The following is a 24,674-nucleotide window of genomic DNA, read 5'->3' on the forward strand; positions in this document are numbered from 1 at the left end:
CGGGGGAGGAGGGGGAAGGCTATGGAATGGCACCTAGCGGCATGGGACCTGCAAACACCGGATCTATTGAAGGGAATTAGAGCAGACATCAAGGTGTATGTGGCTGAGAATGAGGGGTCTGTAAAATCGGGGATCACACTCTGGGAAGCACTCAAACCAGTTCTTAGAGATCGCATGAACAGCAGACGGGTGGCGGCCAGAAGGGAGCTACAGCAGGCGGTCGCAACCGAGGAGGTCTCGATATTAGCCCTCGAAGCAGTATATCACCATGGGAAGGAAGAAAAGATACTTAGAAAATTGCTTGACACACAAAGACACTATAAAGAACTGGTCACTGGGGAGGCACGCACACAGGCACTGGCGACACTCCACCGCCTATACGACGTGGGTGATAAATCTGGTAAACTTCTGGCATGGCTGAGCAAAAGAGAGAGGGCGACATGTTGGGTAGACATTATTGACGTGCCGGGAAAAGGATTGGCCTGTGCGGATGAGGCCATAGCAGAGGCCTTTGCCGCGTACTATGAGGACTTTTACAGAGCTAGAAATTTGGGGGGCGAGGTTGAAGCCAGCCGCTATCTATGCGACATGGAGGTCCCGACGCTGTCCCCGGAGGACGCCACGGACCTGGAGACAGACATCTCACTTGAAGAAATAGCAGAGGCGATAGCATCCCTAAAGCCGGGGAAGATGCCGGGACCCAACGGCTTCCCGGCGGAGTTCTTCAAACGAACGGCAGACCTGCTCCAACGACATATTAAAAACCTCTTTGTGGAGGCACTCCAAACGGCGAGCCTGCCACCTGATCTGGAGACGGCCACAATTGTCCCTATACACAAGGAGGGTAAACCCAAAGATGTATGTGCCTCCTATCGCCCGATATCTCTCCTCAATATGGAGATGAAGATTCTGGCCACAGTCCTCGCTAAGCGCCTGCGGAGGGTGATTTCTGAGTTAGTGCATACGGACCAGTCTGGGTTCCTTCCAGACAGGGCAACCAAACTAAACCTCCGCCGCAAACACAACTGGCTACAGGAAGTCGGAGGAAGGAGCGAGCACCATTGGTTCCTCTCATTAGATGCAGAGAAGGCCTTCGATGCAGTTCACTGGCCCTTCTTGTTTGAGACGCTACGGAAGTTCGGCTTTGGCCCTAAATTCTTACAATGGATAAGTCTCTTATATGCTGCCCCAAAGGCACGTGTGAGGGTCAATGGAAGACTATCACGCGAATTCCACATTCACAGAGGAACGCGCCAGGGGTGCCCTCTATCCCCCCTTCTATTCACATTGACGATAGAAATACTAGCAATCCGGGTCCGGCAGAATCAGGGTATTAGGGGGTTCACCTGGGGAGACTCGGAAGCCACTCAGGAAAAAATCTCATTGTATGCGGACGACGTCCTGCTGTTTGTGACGGAACCGGATACCACTATCCCGGTCCTGTTCAAAGAGTTGGCTGACTTCTGGGCCAGATCTGGCCATACAATTAACTGGCATAAATCGATCCTATATGACCCACAGGGCCGAGACCGGAGGGACTGCCTACCGGACCTCCTCATTCACACCACAGAGGGGTTCCAGTACCTGGGAGTATTCATAACGCTGGATGAGTCACTATCCCTTACTACTAACATGACCCGCATCATGACTAATGCGAAATTGGAAATGGACCGGTGGAGGCAGCTCCCGCTCACCCTACTGGGGCGCGCAGCTCTGTATAAAATGGTTTTGCTGCCGAAATTCCTCTATGCACTGCAAAATGAATATTACCCACTCCCCCCTACAATCTTGCCTAAAATCCACGCGGACCTGCGAGCTTTCCTATGGTTGGGGAAACACCCGAGAGTAGCCCTAGTCACACTGCAACGCCACCAGTACAGTGGTGGGATCTCCCTTCGCAACCTAGAGGCATACTATTGGGCAGAGCACCTTACCCCGATAAATGAATGGTTGCATGCAGCCATAGACCACCCTACTTATGCGCTAGAACGATCAAAATGGTCTCATACACACGTTCTGTATTACTTGTACGGGGGTCCACGAGGGAAACAACTCCTGCCGGCCACTAGGATCATGCTGACGGCATGGAACAGGGCAACCAAACGTATGGGTTGGGACAAACGACCCACCAGACAGACGCCACTGTGGCACTGTAAGTGGCTGGGTGAACTTCACAAATTGACAGGCTTCAGGCAGTGGGACGACATCGGCATTTCGACCATAGGGGACGCAATTGCTAGGGGAGACCTGAAAACATTCCACGCCTTACAGGGGGACTTTGGCCTACACAACACTCAGTATTACAGATATACAAGGCTACGGCACGCCTGGAGGGCTCAGAACATTAATGTGGCAGACATCCCAGAATACGCCCCTTTGGAAGGTAGGTTGCTGCAGGAGCAAATAGGGAGGGGTGCGGTCTCCCTCACATACAGAACACTGACCAACAATACACTGGGTACCCTACAAGACTTGAGAAACAAATGGGAGGCAGACACGGGAGTGATGGAAGACCTGGACTGGGAGATGGTTCTTATGCACCCTTGCGAGGTTGCGATTAAGTCCAGACTCCGCCTCATACAGCTGAAGGTGTTGCACAGAGCCTACTATGACAGGGTGCGCCTATACAAAATGGGGAAGGTCATGGACACTGCATGCCTTAGGTGCCGCCAACCAGAGGGGAATTTCTACCACATACTCTGAGGCTGTGACATCATACAGGAATACTGGGAGAACATATTTGGGGAATTGGAGGAGGTCCTGGGAACCACTCTACCACGTGACCCAAAATTAGCTCTGTTGGGGTTAACGACCGAAGTTGATTCGGCCCGCCCCTTGGTCATATTCCTAGGGCTGGCACTGGTGGTGGCCAAGAGAGACATTGCCCGGCACTGGGGAGCGGTTGAACCGCCGGACTTGGAGGAATGGAGAAGAGGGCTTGACCTCTATATGGCGGCTGAGAGAGTGACATACAAAGCCAGGGGGTGCCCCAAAAAGTTCCGGAGAATATGGACTAAGTGGAGGCAATACCACGGACTAGAGTGACCTCATAGGGGTGCTGAAGGGGAACTTTGTCACACTTGATGTTTGGAGCACACCTACAGGTGGTGACTGGGGTTGGACCTGTCCATTGTCTCACAGTAAAACCCTGCTCTCATCCGGTGGATGTGAAAATATCAGCAAAGGGTAGACGGACTTCGGGGTGGGGGGAGGTGGGCGGGCATGATGGGAGCTGTTTTCTAGGGGTTGTTTTCTCTTGTTTATTTGCATCAGTAACTAGCTTTGATTAAACTGTACAGTCGTTTTTGATATGTATGTAATCCTATTGAGCAAAAGAAAAGTTGCGGAACCGACGGATACTGGCTGAATGTTGAAGCCAGCCCATGTCCTCATATATTTTTCAGATGATACGTCTAGAGCAACAATAAAAATTTATTTGAAAAAAAAAAGATGGCATTGGGAGCACAGCTCTGAAATGGCTTACCTCTGTTCTTCGCAATCACACCTTTCAAATACAGGTTGAAGATAAGCAATCTAACAATTTTTCCCTCAAGTGCGGTGTTATGCAGGGCTCATTCCTGATCTCCACCCTATTCAATTTGTGTGTCGTCCCTCTAGCAGAGATTAAAAAGTCCTATGATATTACATCAATCTCCTTTGAGAATGACACGCAAATTATTATACGCCTTTCTGATCAAATAGAATAGACCTCTTCTCTTCCTAACTATTGTCTTAAACACATAGTAGACTGAATGGTAGCTAGAAGCTTGAAGACAGAGGTGATGTTAGTGGGTAACATCCCACTAGGTGGATGGAAATGAACTAGCCAGCTGCCCTGGGTAGCCACCCTACCCACAAAACAGAGGTTGAAAACTGACAACGGAAACTCAGGTAAAAAAAAGGCTTGTTTAAGGCTAGGCTTGGCTTGTTTAAGGCTAGGTACTCTAAGAAGACTTCAGAGATGGCTACCAGACGTAACTCACAGAGTGGTAATACAAGACCTGGTAATTTCACGACTGGACTACGGAGACTCCTTATACCTTGGAAGCCCTAAGTCAGTCTTGAAAAGAATGCAGGTCATACAAAATGCGCAGCACGTATCCTCTTAAAAATACTCAAGCACCAAACAGCAAGGACTTCACTGGTCACCATACACTGGCTCCCTGTGGACAGGATAACTAATTTTAAGACTCTATGCCTTGTACATAAAGGTACCCACAAAGAAATTCTAATTTGATCCAGGACATTATTACCCTTTACAGCCCAGTGAGGTTGCTATATTCCACAAATCAGCTGCTACTCAAGGTACCCAGAATTAAGAGAGCCTGGGGTTGTTCTTTTCCCCAAAGCTTTGGAACTCTTACCTGCTACAAATGAGACAAAGCGATACAAAAGGGGGTGGTGATTGTGAGAAGTTGGCCTGATATATGATGTTCACTAGTTCTAGTGACCACCTTGTATCATGCCAAGCAACCCTTATGATGATTGGTTGTAAGTAAACCTTATAGACCAGTTATCCTAGTGGTAACGTGGACAAAGCAGTCTTAGGCTAAACTCTGAAAGGCATGTGAAGCCAGCTGTATTACCATAAACAACCCCCTTGAATACCAAATGAAAGGACACCACACAGATATATATTGAAAATATATATAGATTTATTAACTACAAATATCCACTGGACTCTTTATGAGCACAGAAGCACAAGCGTTAAACACAAGACAGTTTAAAATACACAAAAGTTGCACAATATGGATGAGCCCTAGGGGCCACCTAAACCATATACTAAGAAAGTGGTATAAGAGATACCAATCGGAGAGGAAGTAGGCCTAGGGCATCGCTGGAGCTGATCGGGACTAGCAGTGACTAAGTCGGGAAAGGCCCGCGGGACTCGGGTGCAGTGTTTAAAGTGCACGCACTCACCAATGCAAAGTCTATGGTGCGTAAAAAGTACAAAGCTAGTTAGTTAGGAACCTTCCGGGTGACCTAGAAAGCTGAAACTTAAGACACAGGCCCTGGGAGTGTGTACCAGTGTGGGAACCCTGGCGTTGTTGAGTTACCTCACCCACAGGACGCGGGTGCACAGGGTCGAAGTAGTGTCGGGTTTCGTCACGCTGGTCGATGGTGCTTGGAGCTGAAGATGCTGCAGGCGGCTCAACGTGAAGAGTTCCGGTGGATCCAAGGGTGGATCTGAAGATGTGAAGACCTGAAAGCAAAGGGGACAATGTTCAAAGTCACTAGTCAGTGACTACCGTGGAACCGGATTGGAACCAGGCGATGTCGGGTGCAAACAGGCGTTGAGGTGTAGCTTCTCTCTGCAGCCACGTGGACACCGGGGGTCGAGAACATCAAGGAGTCGGTCACGCGCTGTCCCACGCAGGCTTCTCGCTGTTGGCGGTGTCGACAACTTGATTGAAGCAAACAGGCCTTGGCTAATGCAAGCCACGCAGGAATCAAAAAAGGCTTGTACTCGGATCAGCAAGGTCAGAGCGGGTGCTCCTTTTTACAGGAGCTAGGGCAAGTCTGGAGCAACATGACCCACAGTGTAGTTCTTCGGTTTCATCGCCAAGATGGCCGCTGACCACGTGGCTAGTGGCCGGGATGGCGCGTCGAGTGGCACAATGCAAAAGGGCCCCACGCAGATCGTGGAGATGCTGGGGGGCTGATCTTCGGTGCAAGGGCTGCTCGGTGGTGAGGGTTCTCAGTCCCCAAAGCACAACGTCGAGGGTGCCTTGGATGCTGCGCTGTCAGCTTTTCGGGTGTCTTTCAAGAGGTCCGGTCCCACGTCTCTCGGTGCCTCCACGGGTCCCTTCTTTGCAGGGACTGTGGATCGGGCTGTGAGAAGTTTGGGAGTCTGGGTTTTGTCAGGCTCTGGGTTCGAGCTCCGGCGGGAGGCGGCGGCAAAGCAGACATCGATTCGCTGGTTGGTGCCTGTGTTCACAGGGTGATTCAGAAAAGGGGGTGGTGATGAACAGAGTGTCTGAATTAAGCAGACCACTCTTACCCAGTCCAAAGATCAGGGCTTGATCCATCACCATTATTTAGCTCACTGCACCATCCCAGCTCAGAACCTGGCTATATGCAAATCAGTTTGCCCCTGGCCCAGTGCATCATAGGAACAGGGCAGACTAAACTACCAAGCCAATTCCTCACCAGAAAGGAGACAAGCTTCCGGGGACCGGTTTCTGGCATTTCAGCCGTCGTCTGCCCGGCTTGCTTGAATCCTGATGGTGCAGTGAGCAAGGGACTCATGTCTGAGTATACCCTGCCACACCTATAGTGGCCAAAAACGATTCAGAAAAGGGGGTGGTGATGAACAGAGTGTCTGAATTAAGCAGACACCTCTTACCCAGTCCAAAGATCAGGGCTTGATCCATCACCGTTATTTAGCTCACTGCACCATCCCAGCTCAGAACCTGGCTATATGCAAATCAGTCTGTCCCTGGCCCAGTGCATCATGGGAACAGGGCAGACTAAACTACCAAGCCAATTCTTCACCAGAAAGGAGACAAGCTTCCGGGGACCAGTTTCTGGCATTTCAGCCGTCGTCGGCCCAGCTTGCTTGAATCCTGATGGTGCAGTGAGCAAGGGACTCATGTCTGAGTATACCCTGCCACACCTATAGTGGCCAAAAACGATTCAGAAAAGGGGGTGGTGATGAACAGAGTGTCTGAATTAAGCAGACCACTCTTACCCAGTCCAAAGATCAGGGCTTGATCCATCACCGTTATTTAGCTCACTGCACAATCCCAGCTCAGAACCTGGCTATATGCAAATCAGTCTGTCCCTGGCCCAGTGCATCATGGGAACAGGGCAGACTAAACTACCAAGCCAATTCTTCACCAGAAAGGAGACAAGCTTCCGGGGACCGGTTTCTGGCATTTCAGCCGTCGTCGGCCCGGCTTGCTTGAATCCTGATGGTGCAGTGAGCAAGGGACTCATGTCTGAGTATACCCTGCCACACCTATAGTGGCCAAAAACGATTCAGAAAAGGGGGTGGTGATGAACAGAGTGTCTGAATTAAGCAGACCACTCTTACCCAGTCCAAAGATCAGGGCTTGATCCATCACCGTTATTTAGCTCACTGCACCATCCCAGCTCAGAACCTGGCTATATGCAAATCAGTCTGTCCCTGGCCCAGTGCATCATGGGAACAGGGCAGACTAAACTACCAAGCCAATTCTTCACCAGAAAGGAGACAAGCTTCCGGGGACCAGTTTCTGGCATTTCAGCCGTCGTCGGCCCGGCTTGCTTGAATCCTGATGGTGCAGTGAGCAAGGGACTCATGTCTGAGTATACCCTGCCACACCTATAGTGGCCAAAAACGATTCAGAAAAGGGGGTGGTGATGAACAGAGTGTCTGAATTAAGCAGACCACTCTTACACAGTCCAAAGATCAGGGCTTGATCCATCACCGTTATTTAGCTCACTGCACCATCCCAGCTCAGAACCTGGCTATATGCAAATCAGTCTGTCCCTGGCCCAGTGCATCATGGGAACAGGGCAGACGAAACTACCAAGCCAATTCTTCACCAGAAAGGAGACAAGCTTCCGGGGACCGGTTTCTGGCATTTCAGCCGTCGTCGGCCCGGCTTGCTTGAATCCTGATGGTGCAGTGAGCAAGGGACTCATGTCTGAGTATACCCTGCCACACCTATAGTGGCCAAAAACGATTCAGAAAAGGGGGTGGTGATGAACAGAGTGTCTGAATTAAGCAGACCACTCTTACCCAGTCTAAAGATCAGGGCTTGATCCATCATCGTTATTTAGCTCACTGCACCATCCCAGCTCAGAACCTGGCTATATGCAAATCAGTCTGTCCCTGGCCCAGTGCATCATGGGAACAGGGCAGACTAAACTACCAAGCCAATTCTTCACCAGAAAGGAGACAAGCTTCCGGGGACCGGTTTCTGGCATTTCAGCCGTCGTCGGCCCGGCTTGCTTGAATCCTGATGGTGCAGTGAGGAAGGGACTCATGTCTGAGTATACCCTGCCACACCTATAGTGGCCAAAAACGATTCAGAAAAGGGGGTGGTGATGAACAGAGTGTCTGAATTAAGCAGACCACTCTTACCCAGTCCAAAGATCAGGGTTTGATTCATCACCGTTATTTAGCTCACTGCACCATCCCAGCTCAGAACCTGGCTATATGCAAATCAGTCTGTCCCTGGCCCAGTGCATCATGGGAACAGGGCAGACTTAACTACCAAGCCAATTATTCACTAGAAAGGAGACAAGCTTCCGGGGACCAGTTTCTGGCATTTCAGCCGTCGTCGGCCCGGCTTGCTTGAATCCTGATGGTGCAGTGAGCAAGGGACTCATGTCTGAGTATACCCTGCCACACCTATAGTGGCCAAAAACGATTCAGAAAAGGGGGTGGTGATGAACAGAGTGTCTGAATTAGGCAGACCACTCTTACCCAGTCCAAAGATCAGGGCTTGATCCATCACCGTTATTTAGCTCACTGCACCATCCCAGCTCAGAACCTGGCTATATGCAAATCAGTCTGTCCCTGGCCCAGTGCATCATGGGAACAGGGCAGACTAAACTACCAAGCCAATTCTTCACCAGAAAGGAGACAAGCTTCCGGGGACCGGTTTCTGGCATTTCAGCCGTCGTCGGCCCGGCTTGCTTGAATCCTGATGGTGCAGTCAGCAAGGGACTCATGTCTGAGTAAACGGTGATGGATCAAGCCCTGATCTTTGGACTGGGTAGGAGTAGTCTGCTTAATTCAGATACCCTTTCCATCACCACCCCCTTTTCTGAATCATTTTGTCCACCATAAGCGTGGAAGGGTATACTCAGATTTGAGTCCCTTGCTCATTGCACCATCAGGATTCAAGCAAGCCGGGCCGAAGACAGCTGTAATGCCAGAAACCGGTCCCCGGAAGCTTGTTTCCTTCCCAGTATAAGAATTGGCTTGGTAGTTTGGTCTGCCCTGTTCCCATGATGCACTGGGCCAGGGACAGACTAATTTGCATATAGCCAGGTTCTGAGCTGGGATGGTGCAGTGAGCTAAAAAACGGTGATGGATCAAGCCCTGATCTTTGGACTGGGTAGGAGTAGTCTGCTTAATTCAGATACTCTGTCCATCACCACCCCCTTTTCTGTGTTCACAGGGTGGCCACTCCTAGGCCACAAGGGAGATGCTCTTCAGTCTTCTGTGCAGCAGAATGTCAAAGTCCAGTCGTCTTCTTAGTTTCAAGTTGAATCAGGATGATCTGCAGTGCAATGGCACTGCTCCCACTCTTATTCCCAATCTGAGGGGTGGATCACCTACTAGGTCCTTCCTCTGGGTGGAACCAGGAAGGGGGGCGGTTACACCCCCTTTCCTTTGTCCAGCTCCTTGCCAGGCCTGGGTCTGGAAAGTCCCAGGACCGGTTTGGACTGGCTTATGCACGGGGACACCTTGTGTGCCCCGGGCATGTCTCAATCTATTCAGCCCTGTCCTACCCAATACACAAAACTCTGTCTGGGGTGGTGCTCGCACCTCCCAAGGCAGGAAACCCTTTGTCCAAGCCTCTCTCGCTGGAAGGACTCCCAGCAGCAGGAGGTCAGACTTGTGTCTGTGGTGGCAGCATCCATTTTGTGATGCTGAGGCTCTGGTTAACTTTAACCGGGGTTAAGGCTGCACACATGTCGTGTCCCTCTAGAAGGGTGGAATGCTATCCCCGTCGACAGAACTGTCGAGGGGATAGTATTCCAAATTGTATGACACCTTACTCAACATGTTTTGATAAAGCCAAACCAAAGTTAGCATATAACCGCGAGGATTATAATGCACTTAAGAGTATATGGTATGGCAATATCCCAGAACAGCTAAGGGAGTGGTTCCCGACAGCTGCAGACAGGCTCAGCTCATGCTAGAGCACCATCTCACATGTAACCACGCACTCTGCCCCCAGGATTGCAGGGGCCTTCCATAGGAATGGCTTACAGGTTAACATGTGTCCAGTTAAGGTTAGTTATAGGGATACTATATCTAAGTAAGAGGTGATTACACCAACTTACCCCAGCTGAGTGATCAGCCTGTTGTGTCAAATATGGAGGCCAGGCCAGGGGTGGCACAATACATGCTGCAGCCCCTGGTAGGCCTTGGATGCACCTATGCCCTGGGTACCTATGGTACACTGTTACAGGGGCCTATAAGGTGAACCAGTATCCAATTCGTAATGCACCTAGAGTGCATTTGTAACAATTTAGAGAGAGAACAGCAGGCTGTGGGTCTGATTAGCAGGCCAACAGCCACATTAAGTCATAAACCAGTGAAGCAAAAAACAAAAATTTGGGGTGACCATAGGATAGCAGATCCTACTCTCCTATAGTGATGGCCGGAGCATTTGTACCAATCAAACAGTCACACTCAGTCAAGAAATCTGGGTTTAATCCATCACCGTTCATTAGCCCACTCTGCCACCCCAGTTCAGACATGGCCATATACAAATCAGTCAGACCCTGTGCCTCATGGGAACAGTCCAGCCCGAACTGCCAAGCCATGCCTTCCCTGGGTCAGAAACAAGCTTCCTAGGACCGGTTTCTGGCATTACTACCGTCTTCAGATAGGCTTGCTTGAATCCAGTGGCAAAGTGAGCAAGGGACTCACGTCTGAGCATACCCTGCCAACTTATGGCGAACAAAGCAGTACAAAAGGGGGGGGGGTGATGGACGAAGCATCTGAACCATTCAAACACTCACACCCAGTCAAGAGATCTGGGTTTAATCCATCACTGTTCTTTAGCCCACTCTGCCACCCCAGTTCAGACATGGCCATATGGAAATCAGTCTGACCCTGTGCCTCATGGGAACAGTCCAGCCCGAACTGCCAAGCCGTGCCTTCCCTGGATGGGAAACAAGCTTCCTAGGACCGGTTTCTGCCATTACAGCCGTCTTCAGCCAGGCTTGCTTGAATCCAGTGGCAAAGTGAGCAAGGGACTCACGTCTGAGCATACCCTGCCAACTTATGGTGAACAAAGCGGTACAAAAGGGGGTGGTGATGGATGGAGCATCTGAACCAATCAAATACTCACACCCAGTCAAGAGATCTGGGTTTAATCCATCACTATTCTTTAGCCCACTCTGCCACCCCAGTTCAGACATGGCCATATGGAAATCAGTCAGACCCTGTGCCTCATGGGAACAGTCCAGCCCGAACTGCCAAGCCATGCCTTCCCTGGGTCAGAAACAAGCTTCCTAGGACCGGTTTCTGGCATTACTACCGTCTTCAGATAGGCTTGCTTGAATCCAGTGGCAAAGTGAGCAAGGGACTCACGTCTGAGCATACCCTGCCAACTTATGGCGAACAAAGCAGTACAAAAGGGGGGGGGGGGTGATGGACGAAGCATCTGACCCATTCAAACACTCACACCCAGTCAAGAGATCTGGGTTTAATCCATCACCGTTCTTTAGCCCCCTCTGCCATCCCAGTTCAGACATGGCCATATGCAAATCAGTCTGACCCTGTGCTTCATGGGAACAGTCCAGCCCGAACTGCCAAGCCATGCCTTCCCTGGACCGGAAATAAGCTTCCTAGGACCAGTTTCTGGCATTACAGCTGTCTTCAGCCAGGCTTGCTTGAATCCAGTGGCAAAGTGAGCAAGGGACTTACGTCTGAGCATACCCTGCAAACTTATGGCGAACAAAGCGGTACAAAAAGGGGTGGTGATGGACGGAGCATCTGAACCCGATTGACCCCTTCAATGCCTAGTTTATTAGCCCATTTTGTCTCCTGGAATTCTAAATCGTCTTTTATCTTATTCAAGAATAAGTGGTAGAGGGGGTACATTTTACTTCTGGACTTAAGTAGCTCAATGATCTCGATTTTTTGTAAAGTAATTGCATTTTGATTTTTTTTCTGCTCACAATAGCTACGCAGCTGCAAGTATTTGAAAAAATCCCCTTGAGGTACCTTATATTTGCTTTGTAGACTTTCAAAAGAAATAAATTGTGATCCCAAAAATAAATCCCCTAGGAAGCAAATTCCCAAACTATACCATCTTTTCATCACAGTGTCAACAAAAATTGTAGGTAACAGAGTACAATTCTGGAGTGGGGTATAAATATTCAGATTCGGGGCGATACCCAACCTCTTTTATGTTTTCCTCCATATTACATATGCGGCTAGCACCGGCTTAAAGCTAATTTTTTTGAAATAGCTGGGCTCGATAATGCGATTTATACACTGCTTAGATTCTTGCCCCAAGAGCATCTCATAAATTGAAGGGCCGACAAATCAGGAGTTGGGTCTATAGGTAACAATAACACCCCCATGTTTTGTAAAATTGAGATCCAATGATATAATTGGAAATCAGGGATCCCCCAACCACCTCTTTCTCGGGGCAAAATATACCTATTCATGGCACGCCGTACACGATGGTAACTCCAAAGGAGCCTTGAACACATTCTCTCTATGCAAGAAAAAAGGCCACAGGTATTAAAAAAGGGATAGCCCGGAAAACATATAAAAATTTCGGAAACATAAGCATTTTAATAACATTACTACGGCCAAAGAGGGAGAGATGGAGAATATTAATTCTTTGCAGTGTTTTATCAGAAGAGGAAATAATCGGATCGAGATTTTTAGCAACTATATGCTCAACGTTTGCTGTAATCTTTATACCTAAGTACGTTACCTCTGAATTGAAAACAATATTCGCAGGTCGGCCAACAGGTGAATGAATCACCTGAGTTTTTGCAACGTTTAATTTATACCCGAAACAAAGCCCAAAAGCTTCGGCCGCCTAAATAATTCGAGGAAGCGCCTCTGCAATGTTAGCAGTAACCACGGCGATATCATCCGCATAGGCGTATACTGACTAGAAGTACTGAAATTGCAATTAATGTATTGTTCAATGGCCCTCTGAAGAGCCAGCATTATATGGCAATCTTTGAGCTCTATTACACTCCGGGGAAATTGGCAAAACGGAATACTGGCCGGGGAACTAGCTGTAATCTTTGTGGACAGTACGCTGCTGACGCTCCTCATATGTTTTTCAACTGCCCTAAACTCAGCAACTTTGTAAGCGAAATTCAGACTTTTATCTCGGGCAGTTTGGGTATTCCAGTGCAGCTTACTGCGACAATGGTAATCTTTGGATGGCAAGGAAATGTGCTGCCGGCTGCTGAGGAGGGTTTGATATTCATATGTATGGCCTTGTATCGTTTGTGCATTACATCACAATGGCTAGATACTAATCCTCCATCCTTTGTCAATTGGCAAACTAGGCTGCTCTCAATATATTGTTTGGAGATGGCGCTCTATAGAACAAAGGGCATTAGGAAAAAAAGGCAAGGAAGCCAGTTATGGGAACCAATAGCTACCTGGTTGGGATCTTAGTATTGGCCAATGTGACTATTTGTACAAACACACGACAAGACCTAGTGACCGTATCAATTTGAATGATCTAGGACCTTATATTTCTATTTCTATTTGTGCTGGCTGTTTTTTTCTGTTCTGGTATGATTATACGTCTGTTTATTCATTGTAGTTTATGTATTTAAATTGTATTCTGTGTGTTCTGTGTGCTGACAAAAAATTTCAATAAAAAATATTTTTAAAAAAGTAACAAATGTACATGTATGGAAAAAATGTAAACTCAATTAAAATACAAATAGTTAGAACACTCCCCCCCCCCATTCCACTACAGACTCCACTACCTGCCAAAAAGAAAGCACATAGAAAAAACCTAAAATGTATTACCAATTTAACAAAAATAAAATCACTCTATAACTATTAAAAAACTATTTAGATTACAAAATTATGTATAACACAGAATCTAAAAAAATGTCATTACAAAAAAAATGTTGACAACTATATTTGAAAAATATAAAATACTTACAAAACAATATTTTTTTTTTTTTTTTTTTTTTCCAAAACCTTTATTGCTCCTTGTAGTCGTACACAGCATCTGGCCTACAACCCAACGGGCCGGCCGCTACACCATTTCTGAAATAGCCTCATTAATGGAAAAGTCTGTATACTGGTTGCTGATTCCGTGTTTTAGTTATTTCGCACTTTAGTGAAGGCGCATTGTTCATAAGTAATGTTCTAATTTGAATAGGTTTGGCTTTTGTTTTTTCAACAATAAACAACGTAAAAAATCAACAAAGAAATCACAGGTAGGTCGTCACGTGCTGAAGTGAATCCGCATACATTGTGCCGTGCAAAGTTTCCTATAAAGTACTCCGCATTTAGGTCTGCAAGGTCCCACATACTAGTTAGTATTAACGATAGGTGTACATGGAAATTCCTACAGGGTACTGGCCTTGTCTGCCCCTCCGCTTCATCCCTCCCGACTCCCACGGTCTCCCACCGTCCTTACCCCTGCCCCCACTCAACCTCTCCTTGGGAACGCTAATCATCCCCCCCTTCCTCATCAGATGAAATTGGTTCGTCCTCTGGTAAGGGTTCGCAAATGTCACCCCGGTATGTGTTCCACGGTGTCCATATCTTATTCCATTTTCTCGGGCAGGCCCTGCTAGCATACACCTCTCTTTCCGTGACCATGACCCTGTCCATATTCTCACACCATTGTGTTCTCGTCGGCACCTCTATCGCCCCCCACTTCTGTGCTATGTCCCTTTTAGCTACGACCATGCCCAAGGTGACCCATTGTAGACCATGTCTGGACAAATCATTGGGCTCCCACACATTAAGTAAGCATTTACGAGGTTCAGGGATCAGGGAGGTCCCCACAGTCTGTGATATCGTGCGTAATATACGTCTCCAGTATTCTTGAATGCGTGGGCAGTCCCATAATGTGTGGAAGAAAGTCCCTTCCTCCCCACACCCTCGGAGACAAAATGGGTGTTGCGCGCGGTGTATGAGGTGTAGTGTCGTTCTAGTATAATATACTCTATGCAGGATTTTGAGCTGTATGAGCCGGAATTTAGCTGAGATACCTACTTCTTTGGGTGAAGCCACTGCTTCATTCCACTCGGTTTCGTCCATAGCTGCCACGTCCCCCTCCCACTTTTCCTTAAGTTTGACCATGGGATCCGGCAAATTGTTGCTTAACTTACGGTATGTGAGCGAGGTTGCTCGCTCTGGCATATAGTCCGTAAGGAGGCGATCTTCAAGCGGTGAGGCCTCAGGCACCTCCGTCTCCGGGGGGATGGCTGTAAGCAGCGCGTGCCGAATCTGAGCATAACGGAATTCTTCTCGTGGCCCTAGCTCATATTGTTCCCTCAGTCGTGCAAATGGAAGCACCGTGCCCTGTTCCCACAAGTCTCCCACCGTGGACAGGCCTATCGCATCCCAATGGGAGAAGCCCTTGCTATTCCGTAAGTTCCCGAGCACCCGGGAGTCCCACAGGGAAGTAAGTTTAGTTATTCTCCCTTTCCATCCCAGTGCCGTCAACGCCCTGTGCCATATCGCCGCTGTTAGTCTTGTGGGTCCCTTCAGTGTGCGTACCACCCGTTGGTCGTACAAGGGGGCCAGTAGGGTACTGGCTCCTAACTGTGTCCTGTCTGCTCTGAATGCTGGGTCATCTTGGGGGGCGTGGATCCATTGATTTATGATTTTCAGCTGCGCTGCCCAGTAATACACTTTCAGGTCTGGCAGTGCAATCCCTCCGTCATACCATCCTTTGTGCAGTTTGGCCTGCGCAATGCGGGCCGGGCGGTTACTCCACAGGAGACTCGCCACCAACGCAGACACTTTCCTAAAGTAACCTGGTTCCACCGGGTACGGCGTATTCTCCAGGACGTATAAGAAACGGGGCAGTGACATCATTTTGTACAATGCTGCCTTACCCAGCATCGTGAGGGGCAGTCCGGCCCAGAACCCAACGTCCTGTTTAAGCCGTTCTATAGGTGGCTTCAGGTTTTTTTGCGCAAATTCTACCGGGTCCTTGGTGACATGTATGCCCAGGTATTTAAAGGATGAACCGGCTTCGGTCAAGGGGCAATGAGCACTCAGTGTCGGGCTCGGTCCCTTCAGAACGTATAGTTCCGACTTATTCCAGTTCAGTGTATATCCCGAGACTTTTCCGTGGTCATCACACAGAGTCAGAAGCGCTGGAATGCTATGTTCCGGGTCGGTGAGGTAAACTAGCATGTCGTCTGCGTATAGGGAGACGCGGTCCTCCCCTTCCCCAGCCCAGGAAATCCCTCTAATCAGTGGGGTAGATCGTATCAGGTGTGCTAATGGTTCTAGGGCGATCGCGAAAAGCAGTGGCGACAGGGGGCAACCCTGTCGAGTACCTCTTCCCAAGGGAAACGTGTGCGAGATATGGCCATTTGCTACCACCTGTGCCACCGGTCTCGCATATAACAATCTGACCCATGCTATGAATTTGGGTCCAAACCCTAAGTGCGCCAGGACCTCGAACAGGTATGTCCATTCGACCAGGTCGAATGCCATTTTCGCATCGAGGGCCAATATAACCGCTGGTTCGAGAATCGAATCCGCTCTCGCCAACACTCCGTGCACTCTTCGTAGATTCAGTGCCGTGTTTCTGTGCGGCATGAACCCGGACTGATCGGGATGTATGAGGTCCGGCAGGTGTGTCAGTAGTCGGGTAGCCAGGAGTTTGGCTAGTATTTTAACTTCTGCATTGAGCAGGGATATAGGGCGATAGGAATTGCAATCTTCCGGTGGTTTCCCGGGTTTGGGTATCGCGATGATGGTCGCTACTCTTTGGTCTGGAGGGAGCTCGCCCTTTGACAGGCAATCCGTATACATGGCCAGTAGGTGTTTACTGAGCCGTTCCGACGTGGCCTGGTACCACTCTATCGGGATGCCATTTGGGCCGATCGCCTTACCGGGTTTTATCGCCCGTATCGCTATGTGGATTTCGTCCATGGTTAGATCCGCCTCTAGTTCCGCTGATGCCTCCGGCCGTAGCCTCGGTGTGTGGATAGGCTCTAGTGCCACCCTGGCCATTTCTATTGTCACCTCCCTGTCAGACGTGTAAACCCCCTCAAAATGATCAGCGAGTATTTCTACGATTTGCTCCGGGCTCGTGTGCAGTGTACCTCTCCTGTCTTTCACTTGTCGGATACCCCTAGAGCTCCCTCCCTTCTTGTCTAACCAGGCCAACATCCTGCCCGCTTTATCTCCAATATCATAAATTCTGTTCTTTGTTTCCGTTATCTGCCCTTTGACTTGGTGCCGCAAATATTCCGTATATGAGAGTTGTTGGAGGTGCAGTGTGTGGGCCGTGTCCTGTGTGGGGTGTGTCTCGTGCCTTATTGTCGCTTCTCGCAGCGCCAGCTCTATTTCGGCCAATTCGAGCGCTTTTTCCCTCCTATAGCCTGCAAGTGTGGTTATTGCTTGCCCCCTTAACACTGTCTTGTATGCTTCCCATAGGGTTGCTGCCGATTGCACTGACTCTAGATTCTCTTCGAAGTAATGCTTTGTCGCCGTCTTGAGTGCTTTCCTGACTTTGGGCGCCTTGAGGTATGCTGCCTGTATGGGGTAAAGTCGTTTGCGTGTTTTCTCCCGGGCAGAGAGTGTTAAGAGAATCGGGGAGTGGTCTGATATGCCTCTGGGTTGAATGTCTATGGTATCTACGCGTTGTATGCATTCTCCCAGTGCCAAGAAGTAATCTATCCTCGAAAGACTGTTGTGAACAGCAGAGTGGAAAGTGTATTGATTCATGTTAGGGTGGGCATGCCGCCATATATCCACTAGGCCCATAGCGGTCAGGAAGCGTTGGAAGCGTGAGGGACCCCCAGTTGAGCCTGTGGCCGGGAACCTGTCAAGTGTACCGTCTATAGTGGCATTAAAATCCCCCCCAAGTATGATGTCTCCCTCTGGAAGGGCCAGTAGGAACTCGCCCAGAGCTGGAAGCATGACCGAATGAAGCGCCGGTGGGATATACACCGAGACCACAGTAATAAGCCTTCCTTCCCACTGTCCATGTAGGGCCGCAAAGCAACCCTGCCCATCAATCTTCGTACTCAGTGGTATAAACTGTGAGGATTTCTTAAGTAAAATTCCAGTCCCTCTAGATCCTGATGTGAACTCTGAATGCGCCATCATTTTATAGCCTCTCCTATCAAGCGCCTTGGCAGTCCCACCCTGTAAATGAGTTTCTTGAAGGAGTGCTAGAGCCGGCCCCTGTCTTTTCAGTGCAGTGAGTACCAGCCCTCGTTTGACCTTGTCTCCCAGGCCCCGTACGTTCCATGTTAGTATGCGAAGGGGTGCTCCCTGGGATCTAGGTGCGCCTTCTTCCCGCCTACGTCGTGAGCAATCTGCCATAGTCTGTTGTGTATATGTCCATGTGTCCAGTGTGTCCTGCGGTCACAGTATCCCTCCACACCCTACCAGGGAAACAGCGCGGGCACCAGCCCGTACAACCCAACCAATCCTGTAGAACCCTGAAAAACTCAACTAACTTCTCTTCTCCCTTCCCAATCTGGACCCGGAGAAATGTGTAGCCTGTTACAGTTTGCGATTTGCAATGAACATTCAAACAACCCCCCCACTCCTCCCCCCTCCCTGCCTCCCTGCCAGACGGGCTCCGAACTGCCCGCCACCCCAACTCAGCAGAGTGCTTTACCCATCCCATAAACAGTACTTGCTTGCTGGGGTGAAGTGTCCTCCGGAGTAGACAGAACCCCTGCCCTCTCCGGTCTCCCCCGGGACAGTGTCCAAGCCGGGTCTCACCCACGAAGCCATGTCAGTGTTCATTTCGTTTGCTGCCGGGCGACTATTCCTCCACGTCTTCCAGTGCGTTGGGGTCGTCCTGTGCCTGGGAGTGCGTCGAATCAATTCCACCTGATGCTTGAGATCTCGGTTGGCTGTCTCCACGTTGGCTCTGGTGTGTTCTATGAGAGCGGCGGGGTTGTCCTACTTGTCGCCATCCATCCAACCATTCGCGCGCCGACTCTGGCGTGTCGAAAAACCAAACCTTACTGTCCGCGACTACTCGCAGCCGGGCTGGGAACAGCATAGAGTACGGCAGTTCCTTAGCTCTCAGTTCCCTCTTGACATCCAGGAAGGTCCTCCTCCGGCGCGCCACCTCCGCCGTATAGTCCGGGAAAAAGGCTACCGTGGAGTTTTGAACCTGCAGCGGCGCAGCCCTCCTCGCAGCCTGTAGGATCGCATCCCGGTCCCGAAAGTTAAAGAGTCTCGCTAGTATGGGTCTAGGGGGGGCTCCAGGCTTGGGCTGTCCCCCCGGAACTCTGTGCGCCCTTTCAACGGAGAAAAATTGCGACAACCCCTTGGGCTTGAGCTGTGTCTTGATCAGGTCCTCCACATACAGATCCATGGCTCTAGTTCCTTCCGATTCCGGGACCCCAAGAATTCTGACGTTGTTGCGCCTGGAGCGCCCCTCCTGGTCATCCAGCTTCTCTTTCAGTGTCTTATTCTCCGCCGCCACTCGTTCCATCGCCAGTTGTAGATCCGATACGTCTTCAATCAGAGATTTAGTTACCACCTCGACCTGTTTTACTCTTTCTCCCATTTTCTGGAAGTCTGCCCTAAGGAGAGAGACTTCAGTGGCCGTGGACCCCACTGTTGCCTGCACTTGTGCCAGCGCCGTCATCACGTCTTCAAGTGTTGCTTTTTTTTTTCCCCCCTCGGGCTCTGGTGTCTTCCCCGTCGATGTGCGCGGTTCTGCCTGGGAGTGCGCTTGCCTGTCATACGCAAATTTCTCCAGTCTAGACTGCGACGTGGCGTTTTTCGGGCCCCTGCCAGCCATGATTCTTCCCGGTACCCTTGATTTCTACCTTTACTGTGGCAAGTGATCCCAGGAGGGGGGTGTCTGTGTCCAACAGGTTAAAGGTGGGCCCCAGTGGCGTTGTTCACCCACTGCCAACACTTGATGAATGGGCAGTCAGACCGAGTCCGCCCCAATGCACCGTGCAGCCTGCCTGACACTCTTTGTTCCACCCTGTCCTCTGTCGCTGCCTTCCGCTGCGATCGCGTTGTCTGGTGGCGCTTTGCCAGATCACAACTCTAGTGCCTTCTGTGCCTGAGTGGTTTAGAATCAAAGTCTCTCCCTGGCCACTGGCAGATTATGAGTCTTCATGCCGTTGTTGGGGCTTCCTGCCCGTACCTCCGTTTTACTCTGGCCCTCGCACCCCCTTCTGCAGCACCCCAGCTCTTCTCTCTCCCCTCAGCCGTGTCAGGGCGACGTCCGCCTCCTATCTAAATGCGCTGCGTTTCCAAATTAGCGCAAGAGTTCTGCCTGCAGCGGCAGTGCCGCGAGTCGCGTGTGTGCAGCCCCCTGTATTCCCAGGGGGGGGGGGGGGGGGGGGGTCAGACAGCGAGCCGTCGCGTAGGGGCCCTTGCCGAACGGGCACCCCGCCCTCTCCTCACCGTTTGTATTGCGCACTGCAGGGGGGCTTGATGTTGTGCGCCAATGCTGTTTCTTCGCTGCTGCCGGTTGTTGCCACCTCCCTCCTGCGGCCGATCGGGAACACAGGCACTCGGGGGTGCCAGGGGAGCGTTCCGGCCAAAGGTCTCGGTGTGTCACTGGGGGGGGGGCGCCGGGTAGTGCGCTCTTCCGGTCGCCCTCTGCCGTGCCGCACTCACTTCCGCCTGGCCTCTAATCCCACCGGAGCCCGGTGATGCAGGATCGATGCAGGCCCCCTGACGACGGATGTCGTAAGTCCACCTCCCGGCATTCGATTTCGGCCGTTTCGCCTCCGGGTGATTCCCGCTCAGTCCTGGAGCCGGGTTCCTCCGCTCAGAGGTTGTTTTATTCCGGATAAATGGTCGGATTGTAGTGGGGTCATTGCCTCACTCACGGAGCCCTAGAGCTATGCGACCGCCATGTTCAGCCGCTAAGCCACGCCCCCCAAAACAATATTTTTGCCTTCTATATTCTATCACATGATATTTTTGTCATTACAATATTTTTGACATCATGTATGTCTAACGATATTTTTGAAGAATACACTTTGTTTTTAGAGGAAATATGCATTTTGACAATTGCTCTTTTCTGTTCTCTCATTTTGATGCCTCGCACTGCACAGATCCTCCAGCTGGAGAAATGCTGAACCCATACGACATGAATGAGAATACATACATTAAGATTCTAATCAGATGTCCTGTTTTAAAGAACTGGGATGGAGCTATCCCTCTCAGAGCATTGTCTGAATAAGGGCAAAGGAACGAATGAAGCAAAGTGAGAAGAGAGAGAAGAAGGGCACTTAGAGGAACAAGACATTGCAGTAAATCAGAAAATGGAGGAGACATAGACTACGAAGGAGGAAGGAAGTTGAAAGATGCTAAATTCGTATCTCCAATTTCAGAAATGGTTTAAACCTGGAATAAGGAGGCTTGGAGTCTACTAATTCCTTGAGTACTTACAATTTACAGTTACAGAGACAGAAGCCTGTGCAGAGAGGCCGGTGACTGTGTTGTCAGCCATACATGTGTAGTTCCCATTATCTTGAGAAGATACCTTTTCAATGATGTATGTGCTACCAGGTCTCTTTAGATCAGTACCATTGAGAAGCCACTGGTACTCTGGTGCTGGAAAGGACCCGGCAGTGCAAGATAAAGAACATTTATCCCCCCCTTGTAACCACTGAGAGCCTGGTGGATCAATCTTTACGTCCTTCGGCCCATCTGTAATGAAACAGAGAGAGGGTCTGTGAGTTCAGATTGTCTTTACCAGAGAAAGGGATGGGAGACGATAGAGAGGGAACTCGGTCCACTTACAGGCGACAATCAGCGTCTGGGGGTCACTCGTACTGCTGCTGACGGGGTTCAGGGCCTCGCACTGGTAGACCCCTGAATACCCCCGGGACACATTGGTGATGGTCAGGTTTCTGTTGTCTGGAGACTGAATGACATTTCCAGGTAGAGTCGAAGTGCTATTAAAGTTCCAGAGGATTGTAGTGGCTGCGCTCGAGCTTCCGCAGGTTATCATCACAGGACCTCGATTCTCCACCAGCTGTGAGGGCTCAGAAGTCACTGTGGGCTTAGTCACCATCTCTACAACAAGATTAAAGAGACAGGATTATATTGTAAGCAGTGCCCTATGTATCTACTTAAGGATGCATCAGGGAAAAGAATGGTAAAGAACAAGGGGAGGACAAAACCTTGTCAGCTTATTTCCCACAAATCTCAAATAGGTTTTGTGTTCATATTAATGGTGACATAATCTCCAGAATAAGGCGACCACAGTCCATAATTCACATGACCCATTCCTAATTGAAGCCCAATATCCCTTGTCCTTAGTGACACATAGAACTGTTTGTCTGTAATTTTAACTATGCCAGCCACATATCACTGAGGCCTAGTTGTACCCCTTGACTCCTGGAAATGTTTGGCCCATTTCTACCACAATTTACCCCCTGTTGCTTGCTGTCTTTTTCTGTCTCATGTCCTGATTATTTTCACTCTCTGTACTGTGTTTTTTTTGCTTCTTATTCTGCACATCTCACTCTTGCCCTTTCGCTATTAAGCCTCGTGTGACAAGGGACCCACAATACGGACAGCATCAGACTGTAGTGTTGGATGAATATACGTATCTCATCTCCTTCAGCTTGCCTCTCCAACTGTCATCCCTGCTCCTTGAAGTAACTATGACCTCACCACATTCCACTCCCCGACCATTGTTCACACCCAGTCTAAGGCATAATCTATTACTAAGCAAACACAAGGAGATGATGGAGAGAGCAATGAAACTTTTCAGACACTCCCCCTAGTCACAGATCTGGGGAAAATCCATCATCATTCTTTAGCTCACTTTGCCACCTCAGCTCAGACCCAGCTATATGCAAATCAGTCTTGACTCATGCCTCATGGGAACAGTCCAGCCCGAACTGTCATGCCAGGTCTTTCCTGAACTGGAAACAAGCATCCTGGGACCAGTTTTGAGGTCCCACCCACCATCAGCCAGGCTAGCTTGAATCCATTGACAAAGAGCCCCACGTCTGGGCATACCCTGCCAACTTGCGCGAACAAAGCAAACGAAAGGAGATGATGGATGGAGCGTTGAAACTTTTCATACACTCACCCCCAGTCACAGATTTCCATTGACTCCATCATCGTTCTTTAGCTCACTTCAACTCCCCAGTTCAGACACAGCTATATGCAAATCAGTCTTGACCCTGTGCCTCATGGGAACAGTCTAGCCCTAACTTGCTCACTTTGCCACTGGATTTAAGCTAGCCTGGCTGATGAGGGTGTTACCACAAAACCGGTCCAGGATGCTTGTTCGTGGTCCATGGAAGACCTGGTTTGGCAGTCCGGGCTGTAGTGTCTGAAAAGTTTCAGCGCTCTGCCCATCATCTCCTTGTGGCCAATTCACAGAACTAATCTGAGATAAAATCCTAAACTTACTACTTTTGGTATTCACTGAAGGCATTTACTAGTAGTAAAGTTAGGACTCGTAACTTTTTCCACTACTAAACTGAGATAAAATCCTAAACTTACTACTTTTGGTATTCACAGAAGGCATTGAGTAGTAGTAAAGTTAGGACTCATAACTTTACTACTACTCAATACCTTTGGTGAATACCGGAAGTCGTAAAGTTAGGATTTTGTCTAAGTTTAGTAGTAGTAAAGTTAGGAGTCCTAACTTTACTACTACTAAATGCCTTCTGTGAATACCAAAAGTAGTAAGTTTAGGATTTTATCTCCAATTAGTTCTGTGAATTTACCCCCTTGTGTTTGCTTTATTTGCCCTAAGTTGGCAAGGTATGCCCAGACGTCGGTCCCTTGCTCACTTTGCCACTGGATTCAAGCTAGCCTGGCTGATGAGGGGTGTTACCCTGAAACCGGTCATCTCCTTGTGTTTGCGTAATCTATTACTACACTAAGGTACATACCTCACCCTTACAACATAATATTCAACAATCTTATTTCTGCTATATTGTTTAAGTAAATAAAAATACAAAAACATATAAGAGTAAACATTTATTTAAATTTAAGATTCAAAAGATACATAAGCAAACAGTTGTATGAGCTCGACATGCAGTGTTTTATGTCAGATCATACACCACCAATTTATTGCACATACTCTTTCAAATATGTTAGTGACTTTGTTTCTCTCTGTGGTCTTTTGCTGCCAGTTTTATCAACACCGTATTGTCTTTTCCGCCTACTCAATTTGAGTTTTTCACTTCCCCCTGTTTAGATGAACCTCGTGAACTCACTGTTTCAAAGAAATTCATTTTCCCTTTATATGGAAGCATTCTGTTTCAGTTCCATATACGAGAGCCATCTGTTTTCATAGCATTGGTAAATAGTTTAAGGACTGTTAAAGGTTTAGAAAGTTTTACACCTTTTTCTTTGCCACATGTTTTTTTGATCATTAACCAATAACTCACTGTTACCACTGTTTCCTTCACTGATTTCCTTTTGTCAAAATTTTCCTTACGCAGCACAACTTTATTTTCTTCTTTCATTTTCCAATCATCACTTATTCAAAATGTGTCCAAAACCTTCATCAAATCATTCACCCAACCTGGAATCACTCAAGTATTATATCGTCTACTATGACATAATTCAAAGGGAAATTTCCCAGTGGTGGAGTGTGGTGTAAATCTATACACTCACACCGTTTTGTCACATTCCTCTTCCCACTTTAGGCCATTGTTTTTGGCCATGTTTATGATCTGCTTTAAAACTCAGTTGAAGAGCTCTACCATCCAATTTTTTTCAGGATGATAAAGCATACATTTCTTATGTTTTATGCCATTTTCCTGCAAAAATTCTCCATTTCATGGAACACCAATTGCACCCCATCGTCACATGGCCGATAGTGACATTG

At 48.9% G+C, this 24,674-nt stretch overlaps 1 protein-coding gene across 1 annotated transcript in view; it reads right to left on the reverse strand.

Annotated features, from left to right (window-relative positions):
• LOC147706607 (uncharacterized) overlaps positions 1-24,674 on the reverse strand; it is a 740,422-nt gene that overhangs the window by 282,008 nt on the left and 433,740 nt on the right. The window contains 2 exon segments of the mRNA XM_086929638.1: positions 21,256-21,520; positions 21,614-21,889. Of these exon segments, the coding sequence (XP_086785764.1) occupies positions 21,256-21,520; positions 21,614-21,889 (541 nt within the window).

This window comes from Lissotriton vulgaris, chromosome 7 (assembly GCF_964263255.1).
Source record: "Lissotriton vulgaris chromosome 7, aLisVul1.2, whole genome shotgun sequence".
In the NCBI taxonomy this organism is placed as follows: domain Eukaryota; kingdom Metazoa; phylum Chordata; class Amphibia; order Caudata; family Salamandridae; genus Lissotriton; species Lissotriton vulgaris.